Source organism: Canis lupus, chromosome 11 (genome assembly GCF_003254725.2).
Source record: "Canis lupus dingo isolate Sandy chromosome 11, ASM325472v2, whole genome shotgun sequence".
NCBI classification, from domain to species: domain Eukaryota; kingdom Metazoa; phylum Chordata; class Mammalia; order Carnivora; family Canidae; genus Canis; species Canis lupus.
In genome coordinates this window covers 62,016,314-62,030,358 of record NC_064253.1, presented here as the reverse complement: position 1 = coordinate 62,030,358, position 14,045 = coordinate 62,016,314, and the positions used below count along the sequence as shown (strand labels likewise).

At 45.4% G+C, this 14,045-nt stretch overlaps 1 protein-coding gene across 8 annotated transcripts in view; it reads right to left on the bottom strand.

Annotated features, from left to right (window-relative positions):
- ZNF462 (zinc finger protein 462) overlaps positions 1–14,045 on the bottom strand; it is a 136,968-nt gene that overhangs the window by 30,497 nt on the left and 92,426 nt on the right. For all 8 annotated transcript variants that reach the window (XM_049116352.1, XM_049116347.1, XM_049116349.1 and 5 more), the window contains 2 exons: positions 4,401–4,668; positions 2,142–2,278 (listed from right to left, as the gene is read on the bottom strand). In XM_049116352.1, the coding sequence (XP_048972309.1) occupies positions 2,142–2,278; positions 4,401–4,668 (405 nt within the window). The remainder of the gene's footprint in view (positions 1–2,141; positions 2,279–4,400; positions 4,669–14,045) is intronic.

The following is a 14,045-nucleotide window of genomic DNA, read 5'->3' as shown; positions in this document are numbered from 1 at the left end:
GGGAGGGGGAATGCTACACACTGGATCACACATGGCCCCCTTTGGAGACCCCACTGGAGAAATCCTCAGGTTTCCAGTGTCCAGGATCCCTGGAAATCTCCTGAACACAATTTCCAAAGTTTAACAAACATTTGAAATCCAACTGATATTTTTTTTTTTTTTTTTGTCTCTTCCAAGGGAGGCTGGGATCTCAGGGCCAGACCTGCAGCCCACCGCTAACAGGTGCACAGCACCTCACTACATTCACTAGACACCAAACTCCTGGGGAGCTTCTCTGTATGTCTAGGGGGCTTGCAAGTGACCTCTTATTCCGCATGTGCCCCAATTTCCCATTTGTTTTAATCCTGTAGTTTGCACAAATATCTTTAAGATATATGAAATCCCTTGTGGGATGACCACAAATAATTACACCAAATCAAAGAAAACATAGTTTTTCTCAGCTTCATGCAAGTGAAGTGGGAATACAAGTAATAATACTAGCCCTTACGATATTGTTGGATATGAATGAGTTGGTGTCAAGTGTAGCACTACAAGGGCATTTCTCAGCTTTAGCATTTACTCTCTCCACGTCCCCCCACCGCCCCACCACCCGCCCCCGCTTTCTTGAAGTCTCAGCTCAGCTTGGGAAATCATTGAGCTCATTAGACACTGAAGCTCTGATCCCGCCAGGCAGCAGTATGGGAAGCCGGAGGGAATCAACCCCAGAAGTGAGGTCTCATGGCTTCTGTGTGCTCAGCAGCAACGCTACTCATGGCCTCTCCTCACACTGTGACGGGGACGCACAGCCACCACAACACCTGGGCTGGGGGACCAGAAGCCAGGGGACTGAGGTGGAACACCAGATGGGACCACCCCGGCCAAGACTTCCTGCCTAAATGTTCCTACGCTGCTTCTCTCAGCTTGTGGGCGGGCGTCCCAGGCAGCAGCAGTGACCTCGCGTCTCATCAGAGTGGCCTAGAGAGGAAGGAAATCCAAGGGCGCTAAATGTGGCCTTCCACGGGGCGTGCGGCAGAGGTGGGCGAGATGTCACAACACGCAATGGCCCAAGACGGTGGCGCCGGGTGAATGCTGGAAACTTTTGAAAATGCTCAAAAAATCTCCAGCAATTCAGGGTGAGTGACATCTCAGCAGGACAGCAAGAAGGCACTCATTGTTTTTGAGGCACACGTGGCAAAACCAGAAAAGCCTCCTAAGGTTAGAGGCAAAGGAAGGAAGACTGGAAAGAAGAGGTGGACGAGGAGGGAGGGAGGGTAGGAACAAAGCAAAGATGAAAGATCCGTGGATGGGAACCGCACGAGAGACTGGCAACCAGGATTCTGGTCCTCTTTTTCCATTCACCTCTGGCTCGAATCTTTTTAGGACAGAGTAGTTTTTACATAAACATATTTTTCCTTCTAATGCAGAGGAAGCCTGTTGTTTAACAGTGTTTTAATTGGCCAAGAGTAAACTCCACTGAAAGAAAAACCAAAGAGGACTTGAAAGAAGTATCCCTGTTTATCAACAGGAAGCAACATGTACGGAACACCCAGTATGCATCCACCACGGAACACACTAGACCTTGGCTCATTATTTCATAGGCTTGACTGTCATCTCTTCTTACAGATGGGAGAGCAGGTAAATACAGGAGGCTTTAAAGCCAGGACTGAAATCTGAAGCCTATGGGATTTCTAATAGGTACCCAGGCCACTTTCATTTTAAGAATTTTCTCTCTCCATCCGTTTCAAGGATGACTCCACGTTCTGCTTTGGAAATCACCGAACTGCTTACAACCAGTTTGCTCGTCGCCTTTTATAATGAGTCCCCACCCGTCCATCCTGTTTCTCAGTCACTCCTTCCTTAGCAAGGCTGTGAGCATAGAGGGGTCAGAATGTGAAAACCCCTCAGGCTGGGAAGCCCCCAGAGAAGTGCTCACTGCTGAACCCACCACCTTTGCCTCCCTGCAAGGGGAGGAGATCCTCGTGGCAGGGGCTTTTACCGTTGGCTGTCACTGTGGCCATCACTGTGATCGCCTGCCTGGAGATAAGGTGAGGAAGGAGGGGACCAGGGCCAAGGTGCCAACTGCCACCTCGACACAGGGGGTCTCTGTAATGCCACCCACCCTCACCCTGGTGCCCCAAGACAAGCACACTTAGGAGGGTTACCTCGGTGCAGCACGATGTGGTCGATCATGTTGCGTTTGTATTTGGTGTGATAGAGGCAGAGAGGACAGCGAAGATCTTTGGGGCCCTCCTCGGGAACCGCCGAATGCCCAGCTTCCACGTGCATAGTAAAAGCAGATCTGAGAAGGAGAGGGGTGAGGGGGGAGAGAGGCAGTGAGTGCGACAAGGGATCGTGTCACTCGCACATCCCCATCCCCCGCTGGCTGACTTACTACGGGTCTTCCAGGTGTGACACCCCGGCTCGACGGGACAGAACCAAGGTCCTTAATTAATCATATTTGCTGACCACAAGCTCCTCGGTCGCTCATCCAGTAACTGAGCTTTGTCATGCAGCAGTAACTTCTTTTTTGAAAATGTTTGCCACTTGGCTGGGGTCAGGGCTTAGTTTGAAAAGAAATGGATTTCCCCAAACACTTCTATTCTTGAAGATTTAGAAGTCACCTATTAAGAACATAAAGCCAGGAACACCTGGGTGGCTCAGCGGTTGAGCGTCTGCCTTTGGCTCAGGGTGTGGTCCCGGGGTCCCAGGATCAAGTCCCATATCAGGCTCCCTGCATGGAGCCTGCTTCTCCCTTTGCCTGTGTCTCTGGCTGTCTCTCTCTGCATCTCTCCTGAATAAATAAATAAAATCTTAAAAAAAAAAAAAAAAAGAACATAAAGCCAAAATCCCTATGAGAACTTATTTCTCATCGTGCCTGAAAGGAAGGGGACTAGAGTCCGGTTGATTTACCAGCTGCCTATGTGACTCTTCACACCTAAGGACGGGGAGGGCGAGGTGGCTGGGACATCATGGTGGCCGAAGGTGGCAGGGTATTGTTGCCTTCCTCTCCATCCTTTTCAAAACTTCATCATTTACAAAGCCTTCAAAGTCTCATAAAAATGGATGAAACCATGAGTTTAATGGGCAAGGTCCCCTTCTTATTAACTCCAGTGCTTCTCTCAGGGGAAACATGTGCACCCGTCAGCGGGCCCTTGTTATCTGAGTCTTCAGCCTTTTCTCAGTTCTAAGGTCACATGCATATTTATTCGAAAAACAACTGAACCAAATTACTAGTCAGAGACGTAACACATTTTCCATCAAATCCCAGCAACCACGGTATTGGTGGAAAAGAAACTTGTTCTTCTTCCAACTGTTTTCTGTTGGCCATGAAGCCTGCCTTTGCCAGCCTCGCTGTGTGGAGTCTGTATGGAAGCACTAGAGTGGCCTAAGGCTCAGGCCCTAATTGCAATAGGAAGAGATAATAATAGCTTCCCATCTGTAATATAGCATCTCTCACCATATTACTCTAATAGCTTTCTAAGATATTATAATACTTATTAGTGTTTCCTTTGCACCAGGCTCTATTCTGAGCACTTCAGATACTGTGGCTCATTTACTCCTCCTAAGAGTCCTGTGAGTGGCACAGTATTACTATCTTTATTTTGCAGATAAGGAACAGGAGACACAGAGAAGCTTAGGGACTTGTCCAAAGTCACACGGCCAGGCCGTGGCAAAGCTGGGACTCGCACCCAGGTAGTCAGGCCCCACATCCTGAACTCATAACCACTAACCTAAACAACGCTGCACAGGATGAGATTAAACCACAAGAGTCTAGATTATGTGATGGGAAGCACTCCACTCTTTGAGTTCACCAATTCTGTTATACACAGGAGCAAAGGTGCTCTGGATTATCTTTTTCTGGATTGGAACAATCTCTCTACAGTTGTTCAGTTCTAGTCTTCACAGTGCTGGAGTTTTGATTCTCTGGGTGGCTTTCAATAATATGATCTTAGGAAATACAGTTTCTAAAGGGTAGCAGGGAAATCACGATGGCTTGGATGTTCTCTTTTGACTTTGACTTCACTTTCAAAAACCTGTTTTGTTTTGTTTTTTTTAACCAAAGACAGATTTTAAAAAGGGAGGATAGTCCTCCGGAGGAAAAACATGGGTTGTTTCATGCACCGGGCCAGAGAAATCCCTTCCCACGATCTCACCTTGCTCGGGTGCCCATTTGTTCTAATTTTGAAACTGGTTTGTCCTGACATATAGCGCTTCATGCCAAACCCCCTCCACAAACCCCAAAGCTGTCTTCTGGAAACTGGCCTCCTTTTGCAAAAACCAGACCCAATCCCTGTATGAGGCCCTGTGGGCAGGGGGCCTTCCCTGAGCTCCGGGTAGGATGGCGCAGGGAAGAGTGTGGTGAGGGATGGAGCGGGCGCAGCCACCTCGTTTTTCGAGGCTGAGTTCTTCACGCCACTTACTTAAAGCCTGTGTAAAAGGAGCAGTCTTTGCACTTGAAGAGCTTCTTCCCACCATGCTTGTCCCTGTAATGGCGCCTGATGCTCTGGATGTAGCCAGAGGAGAATTCACAGAATTCGCAGTGGAGAACAGCCTCGGTTTTCTGCTCGGCACCCCCGGGGGCCCCAGAAAGGGGCACGGGGCTGACGCGGCTGTTGTTCCTCGCCAGGGCAGCCGACTGATAGTGGTTCAACTGCTGCTGCACATCTGGAGGTTCTGAGTAGGAGGAGTCTGTGGACAGACGGGGAAAATGACACCGGACACAGAGAACACTGGGGAGGCCGGACACCTGAAAACCCTTGACATTACTGCCATGTAATTTTTTTTTTTTTTTTTTAAAGATGACAACTACGATCCACCTTTCATCTTCATTTACATCCTACAACACAGATCTAGGGAAGGGCAGGTAGGAAGGAAGTGCCACCTCTTTTCATCTGACTTTTGAGGGCTCAGAGCATTTAAAAATAAAACTCTGAGGTTAAAGGTTTCAAAGTGAAGGAAGAAAGTAAACTGTTTTCTAAAGGAAATTGCAGCGCGGCAACGGGCTGCCACAGGATACCCGTCCCCGTAGGTGAGATGAATAAACGCACAGAAGGTACACAGGCATCTCTGGGAGAAAGTCGATGATGTAAATCTCCTCTTCTGCAGCCCAGAACTAGTCAAGCCAACCCCCCACCACCCCCCCAAAAAAAGATCTTTAAGAGAAACGTTCGAGCACATGGCACTCACAAATATAAAAAATGCTTTATGGCTTCACAGGCAAGTGATTTAAAATTTAAAATATAAAGATCTCATAGTGTTCTCCTGGAATGGATGTTTAAAGCTTAGTCAGCATTAAGATGGAGATTTATTCATAAATCCCAATAAAATGAAGTTCCAAACAAGTTTCCCTAAAAGGTATTTTGAAGTTTTCGATTTGGAGGAAAATGTGGGAAATGACAGGCATAAATCTCCACCCGGAGAAGCTTCCATGGCATGGGGTGGAGAAATCTGATCTAGACGGGAGGTGGGGAAAAACATCTCGGTCTCTTAAAAAAAAAAAAAAAATAGGAGAGAGTGGGAGAAAGTAAAAGAAAGGTCTTGAACCTTTTCCCAACACGCGGCTTTGAGCATTGGGGCTACGCATTCTACAACATTGTCCCCCGGAACCTACAGCTGCCTGTGAATGACACAAATGACATCTATGAATACCACGCAGATGAATTTCAGTGTAACTTTCCTTGAAAAGAAAACAAAGGGCTCCTTTTTTTTTTTTTTTAAAGCCTTTCAAAAAGCAGGGGGGAAAGGGGATAGAAACTGTACCAGCCTCCTCCTGATGTGATGGACACTTAATTTTCCAAAGCACGATTCCCCGAGGCAGGACATGGAGGGATTCGGTAAAACCCATATTTGCTGAAACCAGTCCCATCCATCCCGTTGGTCTCTTCGAGAAGAAAAACAAAAACAGAGCAGCCTCCCTCATCTGTGGGGCCACCTCCTGTCTTCAAAACACTAAAATACCTTCCCTTCTTGTTCTCCCCCGCCCCCTCCTCCATTGGTATTCCTCAAGATTGAGGAAAAACCCCTTTGGAAATTGTAAACAAACCTGCCACACACACAAAAATAAAACAAAAGGAAACTTGAACAATACCTCCGAGCCTCCATGGGTTCATTACCAGGTGTAAACTGAAGACAAAGGAAGAAAGGAATGACACCACCGAATTCATTTTGCTCAAGTCTTTTATCTCTGCCTTCTTTATTCCTCAACCCTAGCTGATGAACCCACTCAGGATCACAATAATGCAATTGTCAACTTCTCATTCTTCCTTTCAATAGCAGGTTTGTTTACCACCGCGCGGATTGTTCAAGATGTTTTCTATTTAAGCTCTCAAGACTACTTTCTGCTTAAAACACGCGCACAATGTAGCACAAAACACACTCCGCCTCTCTTGTTAACACAGGCTGGGGCTGCGGGTCGGGCCTGGCCCCACCAGCACCCCGCCAAGGCCCCTGCCAGCACCCCGCCTTCTGGTCTGCAATCTGCGCTGCAGGATCGAAATTCCGTGCCCAGCAAGGCCAAAGCCAGGTCCCGCTGCCTGTGGGCAGGCCACCACCCGCAAGGCTACCCAGAGACCACATCGGATGTCCCAAGGAATGGTCCATCTCTCAAAAAGTAGCCAGCAGCTCCCTCCGGAACACAGCACCCAATTCAGGAAGTCCTGCAGGTTAGCCCAGAGGCTGGGAGTCGCCTCAGTCACAGACCCCGACTTTCCAGCGGAATGGTCGAGAAATCAGTTGCTCCTACTCAGATCACAAGCCAGGTAAATTCATCTTCCCCTACCTCTCGCCCACCCCAGCTTCACACGTGCACTAATGTCTCCGGGAGCCTCCTTCCCAGGGAAGGGAGTCTCCTTCGATTTCACACATTTTTCTTGTCTCTAGGGTCTACTTGCATTTTATTCCATCCATCCCGAAAATCGAATTCTAAATTTTAACTTCGGTATATATATGTGACATGAAACTTGAAGAAACAGAAATGCAAGAAGTCGTGGGGAAAGCATTCCAAGAAAGGGAGGCTCATCGCCCTTCCTTCTTAAATGGCAGTGCAAGAGGAACAGCCGTCTGGACCGTGTTATGAATTCCTGTTTTCCTGGTTAAAATCGGACGGACAGGGTTTATTTACCAAAACAGGCAAATCCCACCGCTGAGGGTACCTCTGTAATAACGCCCAGATTACAACTTTTTGGGTCTTCTTAGAGCTTTACTTTCCTGTCGGGTGCCAAGACACACCATGTCTCTCATTCTCTCTCACTTGGGAGTTTGTGAATAATGTACAATTTTAGCACTTTGGGCACTCAAGTGACAAAGACGTGAGCGTGTATGATTCCACCGATCTTAAAAAAAGCCCACTTGCTAAGCTACATCAAATTCCAGCTTGTTCACGAGGCACAGCCTGAAGACGGGCGTCTTGTGCCCCGGTTAGAATGGCAAACCGATGGTTAGTAGTGAAGGATACGTCATGGAGGTTAAAAATCATCATTAAGACTACTCCCTTCATTCCGAGCTCACAGAAAGTAAAAAACTCTGTGCTTCAGACAGCCGGGCTTGCAGTCCCTGAGAAATACAGCAACGGAAGCACAGAAGTGTGAATCCAGTGGGAGACTGAGCCCGAGGTGGTCACTCAGGTTACAGCTTTATCACCTGGATGGCCAGTAATGCTTACACTACAGAACCAACAGCAGAGACCAGGCTGGTCCCCGCGTTCCTAACTCAACCCTGAGACACACCTGCTGGCTAGGAGTTTAATTCTCTGACCCGGGACTTTATTTACGTGCAAAGTTTTGGAAATTACGTTATCATGTATAGCTAGAGTAGTAAAATAAATCTAAGTCACATGTAGCTGTCCATTTTGTAACTGTCTTTATAAAGATAATTTCCTTTTGTAAAATCTGGATCAAACCAGAATTCTAGCACAGACGGTCATGGTACCTACAGATGTGGGTTTGGAATTTACTGAAGAGCCGGTAATTAATTCTCATAGCTACAGTGTGCAGTGTAGGTTCTCATCCCAATTTTCCCCATGATGTGGTTGAGGCAGTTGGTTATACAGCGAGTAAGAGGCAGGGGTTGGATTTGAACAAAGGTTCACCTGACTCTAAAATCGGAGTCTTGCCCATCAAGTATCTATACCCAATGGTGGTGACCTTGGGTCCCATTATGCAAGTCAGACGAAGGAGAAAGAACATTTGAGTGTTCCATGCTCCTGGAGAAATGGAAGATTTCTTCTTGCTATATTCCAACTCCCAGAATGCCAGCCAAATCCAGGGGACCATCAGTGTGAGGGTTTTCACTTTCTTTTTTCTCTAAAAATCAGCCAGCCCAGAAACAATCACAAGAAATTCGATTCTATAAAGGCGAATGACAAACAAGTAAACTCTGAGAGTAAGTAAGCATAACAGGATGAAGTTCTTGAATATTCTGAGGCTACAAACATTTAGGTAATACCCTCTTAATGCCAGGCTATGTGCTGGCTGTAGGGATTCAAAGTACAAGAAGACATGAGGGGTCCCTCCTCAGGGCTGGGGCCTGATAGGGGGGCAGGCCACGCTGTTGGGACAACACCAGCCTTCTCCATGTCTAGCAAACTTACTCCATTGATTGAAGAAGGAATAAAAGAGGCAAGGAGAACAAATGGACAGTAACAGGAGAATTTAACTCTTGCAAGATTAAGGAAGACACAAGAAGAGTAGGAATCAATTGGGCAGTAAATTGTGGGCGCTGTGGAGGACAGCCCCCTTATGCACTGAGTGATCCAAAAAGGAAGCTGTACGGGAAGATCAATTCTCAATTTTCTACAGGTCCACAGAGAGGATGCGAGTGAAGGTACAAAAGTGGCAGAAGTATCTTGGTGTCAGCAACCACACTTAATTCTATTTGAGCTAGATTTTCATGCAGACTTTGGAAGGCAGCCTCTTTGGTCAGCGTGAACCAAGGAAGTACCAGGAGAAAAATAAAAGACAAAGGACCTTAGGCAAGCAAATTTTAGGGGTGTCCAGAGGCAGGGGGCAAACGCTTCCATTATAACCATTTGTTCAGCAAATATATACCAAGCATCTAAGTCAACAGGGGACTCAGTTTTGGGGCATAGGACCAGGTTCCTGCCCTCAAGCAGCTCACCGTCTCAGATGGACATGTAAATAACTGATTGCAATAAATGCAAAAAAATAAACCTCATCATAGAGGCATCCACCAAGAGCTAGTGGAGAAGAAGCAACATCAAAACTGTCAAGAGAAACGTGAGTGCCCATTAATAATGAGTAGTAGTCAGTGTGTTCATTAATGAAGTCAACACTTGACATGAAGATGCTGGAATGTTCAATTCACCACACTTCTACCTTAAGTCAGAAATAGAAAATGAAATAACTACATTCTTAACACAATGAGAAAAAGTCACGTAATCCTGACAGGGAAAAGGAGTGAAGATCAGAGGATGAGTCTGAACGGAAAAATATGTACACCCGAGAGTGGGGTAGATTGCATAAGGGAGAATTTTAAATCTCCTAAAATAGCACAGAAAGTTCAAAATAATGCATGAATCGTAATTTTCTTTAGAAAAGCAGGCGACTTAACAACTCAAGTTTGGTAGTGTAAGGAACCAGAAATAGAATATTACCTGTGGATAATTTAACCACAACTATCGTAAATATCCAAAGTATGGGGGGGGGGTGGTGGAGGTGGGACCCACAAAATGCTGGAAGCACAGCCCACTATTTCCAGTCAAGAAATCATAGAAAATTGGAGAAGGGCACATTAACAATATCAAGGGAGCTGTTAAAGGTGTACTTTAGTTAGTAGCTGGGAAACCCTGGGAATGCCATACAACTTCTATCACACAGCTGCTAATAAACTTGGGGAAAAGACAAAAATAGTCTACGTGTTTGCACACATGTGACCCGGGTATCTGTGGGGACGAGAGAATCCTGCTGCCATGAGAAGCCCAGTGAGCTCTGAGATGCTTGAGTTTTCATGTAACGCTGAAAAAAATGTCAGACTCCTTAAACCCAATGCTGCGAAGACGGACCTCCTCTTTGCCCAAACTTCTCCTTGTGCCCTTTTTGCTCCTTTGCCCATGTGTCTGAACGTTAGTTAATGGCTCACCATTTCGTTCCAGTTTCAGCTGTGAGATTCTTCCTCCAAACGGTCCTTGGCAGCAGCTCTTCAGCCAAGTACCCCGCCCTAGAGACACAGGTCACACTCAGCTCCAATTGTTCCCCTCTCTAGGCCTTCCTTCCCATTGTTCATTCAGGCCCTCATATCCTGCATGGGCAGCTTGAACAGCCTCCTATCTGGTCTTCCTTCCTCAGATATGTGCTCTAGTCCAACCGACATGCCCATCAAAGACCTACAGGCAACATGTATCACTTACGTGGTTATGGTAAGATTAGCCCCAACCCCTCCCCCACCCTGCCCCCCCTGTGCCCAAAGGTGAAGCCCTGATTCCTTAGTGCAGTATGCAGAGCTCTTTAGTCTGGCCCCAGAGCACGTGTTCAGCCTCATTTCTAGCTAGTTCCCCATTCCTTGTACATTCTACTTATTTAATTCATCACTGGGAGTCCTTGACTGGGGCTACCAGTGCCCTTCCTCCTCTTCTTGCCCAGCAAATACCTACCCGTCCTTCAAAGCTCAGCTGAAATGCCATCTACATGGTGATGATTTTTCCCAACAATCCAGATAGGACTCTGCTCTCCTCTGTGCTTCGTCAGCACAGACACATCAGGATTCTCGCCCTGATCTCATTACACCTCACATTACACTTCTATGTTCCCCTAAGCAACCTCCACCATCACATTTGGCCAGATCAATGCCGCTGACCTGAAAACATCCTGACCAAAGAAGACCGATGGCAACAGTGTCTGGACTGGTGCTGTGGGTCACGCTCCAGCAGGCCCATCCATTTCTGCTTCCAACAGTTGAGTTAATGCTAACAAGAATCCATTTTATTTGCTCCTAGACTTCTTTGGGCCTGTGGTACTTGTTACTGAGCTTGTTCAATGTAATTAATATTACCTCAAAGGATGAAATGTGGGCATAAAGTGTCATTTCTATGAAAGCTACATTGACTGCTTTGGAAAGACTTGATAAAGTCAAGTTGCTAAAAAAAATTTTCTGTCAAATTATGTTTTGGCAAGACCAACTATAAAAGATTGAGAACATAAAAATCTAGAAGGACTCTCCTCTAAGACTGTTCCACAAATGTCTAAATTACCACTCCACTTAAAAAGAAACCAAATCTGAAAGGAGCACGTGATTCAATGGAGGTGCCTGTGGTTTATGCAAGAGACGAAATGCGGAACTTCAATCGAAGGACTTCCAATACACACGCTTGACCCTACATCATGATGCTGGGGAGTGAATCTATTTTGTAGGTGAAAATAAAATGCTTAAGGAATTTAAAAAAGGATTCCCTGCATTTAGAGACTTTCAAATATAACTGAGAATGTGGGTATTGATTACACCAAATGGAGTTTCTACTGCATCAGTCTACAGATTTGTTCCCAATTTTCTGTTAATTCAGAAAATATTTATTGAGAGACTTCTGTGTGCCAGGCACCTCTAAGAACTTGGGATACATCAGTGAAAACAACAACAACAACAAGGATCCTTGTGGAGCTTACATTTTAGACTGGCAGAAGTAGTAGCTTGCAGGCTTTTATAGCCACAGAGACTCACCGTCCTTTCATCAAGTAAAGTACTTTTGAAAATGTTGCTGGATTGAGTTTGTGGACTACTTTCTTAAATCTAGGCCTGCCTGCCTGTCCATCCATCCATCCATCCATCCATCCATCCATCCATCCATCACTTATCATTTTAAGTTACGTAAACAATATGCTGTCAAGATGATTCACAGGCTCAAGAGGTTTAAGAATTTTTCTTAGGTTCTATCTGAATCCCTTTGAAACTCAATTTAACTCCCTTTGTTTCTCAAGATACCTGTTTACTTCATGCTATTAACACAGAGCAGAACTTGGCATTCAGAAGAATACCACCAACTACAAATCATCAATGCAACTTTCCAAGCATTTCCTTTGAAGAGTCTCGAAAATGTTCTCTATCTATGGGCCATTCCAAAAGAAAATCATATTAGAAACTAAGCTATGGAACATGAGCCATTTCAACTCCTTCTGGATAGTGTCTAAAGGGGAACATAAATCTCTAGAGGCAGCCACACTCTTTTATTTCCTTCTTTTGATTATGCCTTGAAAATCTCCAGGCCAAGGACTCCGGCACCTCCTCATCTTCCATCATCAGTGGAGCTCTCTGGCCTGGATGCACAAGATTATGCTACAATGGCCAGGGGGACAATGGGCGCTGGATGACTATATATAGGAATTCTGGGCTTGGTTGTCATGGAGGCAAATGGAAAAACAAACGCCTAATCCTGAAAATAAGGTTGAGGCCAAACTTGAAGGAAACACACTTTGAAAACTTCCTGTCATTCTGATGAGTAAAAACAAAACCTTGAAATATGATCAGGGAATAGATGAGAAAAAAACAAAACAAAAAATCAGTCTTCAAAATGGCAAAAACACAGAAAAAAAAAAAGGGCCATCTTCTCTTTTTGAGATTTAGTGTCCCATCATACTTAAGTTCATTGAAAGGGTCTTTCAAGGCCTTATTTTACACGAAGCTTCATGTTCTTGATCTACTGGGGGATCTAGGCAAGTCTGACCTAAGCCTGCTAGGACTTGCAGTTTGCCAGGCCCTATATTTGGGCCACAAGACCATTTGTCTCTCTGTGGTTTATTTTGCAAATGGCATCACCATCCACCCAGTCAACAAAATTAGAACAAATCCTTGATTCATCTCCTCTTTCATTCTATGTGTTCAATGAGTGGAAAGCCCCGTTGGTTCATCCCCCCTGAACAGCACTTACTCTGTGATCCACTTGCTACTCCATGGCCATGGCTTTTATTCAGGCCCTGTGGTTGCGTGCATTAACTCCCACTGCAAGATGTTCCTGACGAGCGTTCTATTTTCAAGTTTCTTCTCCTCCTAAAATTCCTTTCTTTTCTAAAAGCAAACATGACCATCACCACATCTTACAGGAAAAAGTCCAAACTCTGCATGTGGTGCTCCCACCCTCCTGCACCTGTCCAGACCTACCGCACCCCACATCCACATTGCTCACTGCCGGCCACACGGAAGGCTCCTAATGCTCACTGTGTGCTTTTCTTTCACTGCGTCATGCAGTCTTGCAATGCCTTTCATCTTAGGTTTCAGCGTTCTCTAACTTCTACCATCTTTCAAAACTCAACTCAGTTTAAATCTGCCATTACTGGAAAGATCTTCCTTGATCTTTCTAGATATAATTATTAAAATTCCTACTAGTGTTCAAGATGGGGCACTACAGTTATTTTACCTCTGCCAAACTAGGATCTCTCTGAAACAGGCTATCCAAGCATGCATGGATATAACTTTTTAAAAGTTCGTATCCCCCAGAACTTAGGTCATGGTCTGGCCCAAAGCAGGTGCTCAATAAACATGTTACTAAGATCCAAAAAGAGTTCAAACTGAAAAAAGTGCCCTGGAAAACTGGATTTAAAAGGAAAATCCAATTAACCAAATGGCACTCTCGCATTGGACACCGAGATTGATAGAAGCTTCCCGTTTGAAACAAGCTACTTTTACTGAGACAAACCGAGGCCTTTTGTAATTACCTGGAGAATGGCTTCTGGAACACTTGAGAGTTTGGATGGCATGAACTTCATAACCCATGGCCACCCCAAGAAGCCAAAGGCATAATTTCTGCTTTTGACCCTACATCAGCTCTTAAGTCTAAACTTTGAAACAGATGATTATCAGGCTACCTGGGAGCCACTTTAGTTGATTCCATATGCAACTCTCTCCTCCTTTTTTAAAGCACCCAGCGACAGGCACAGACCTTTGTAAAATGTGCAGGTGTAAATGGCACCACATACATAAATGCACCGTAACTTTTCTACAGTCAACTTCTACGGCCATGAAAATGGAGCCCTCTGCAATGCATGAGAAGGGATTCATGGATTATTTGCACACATTTATTACTACATTTTCACCGTATAAACTGTTTTACCAATTTTTCTCCATCA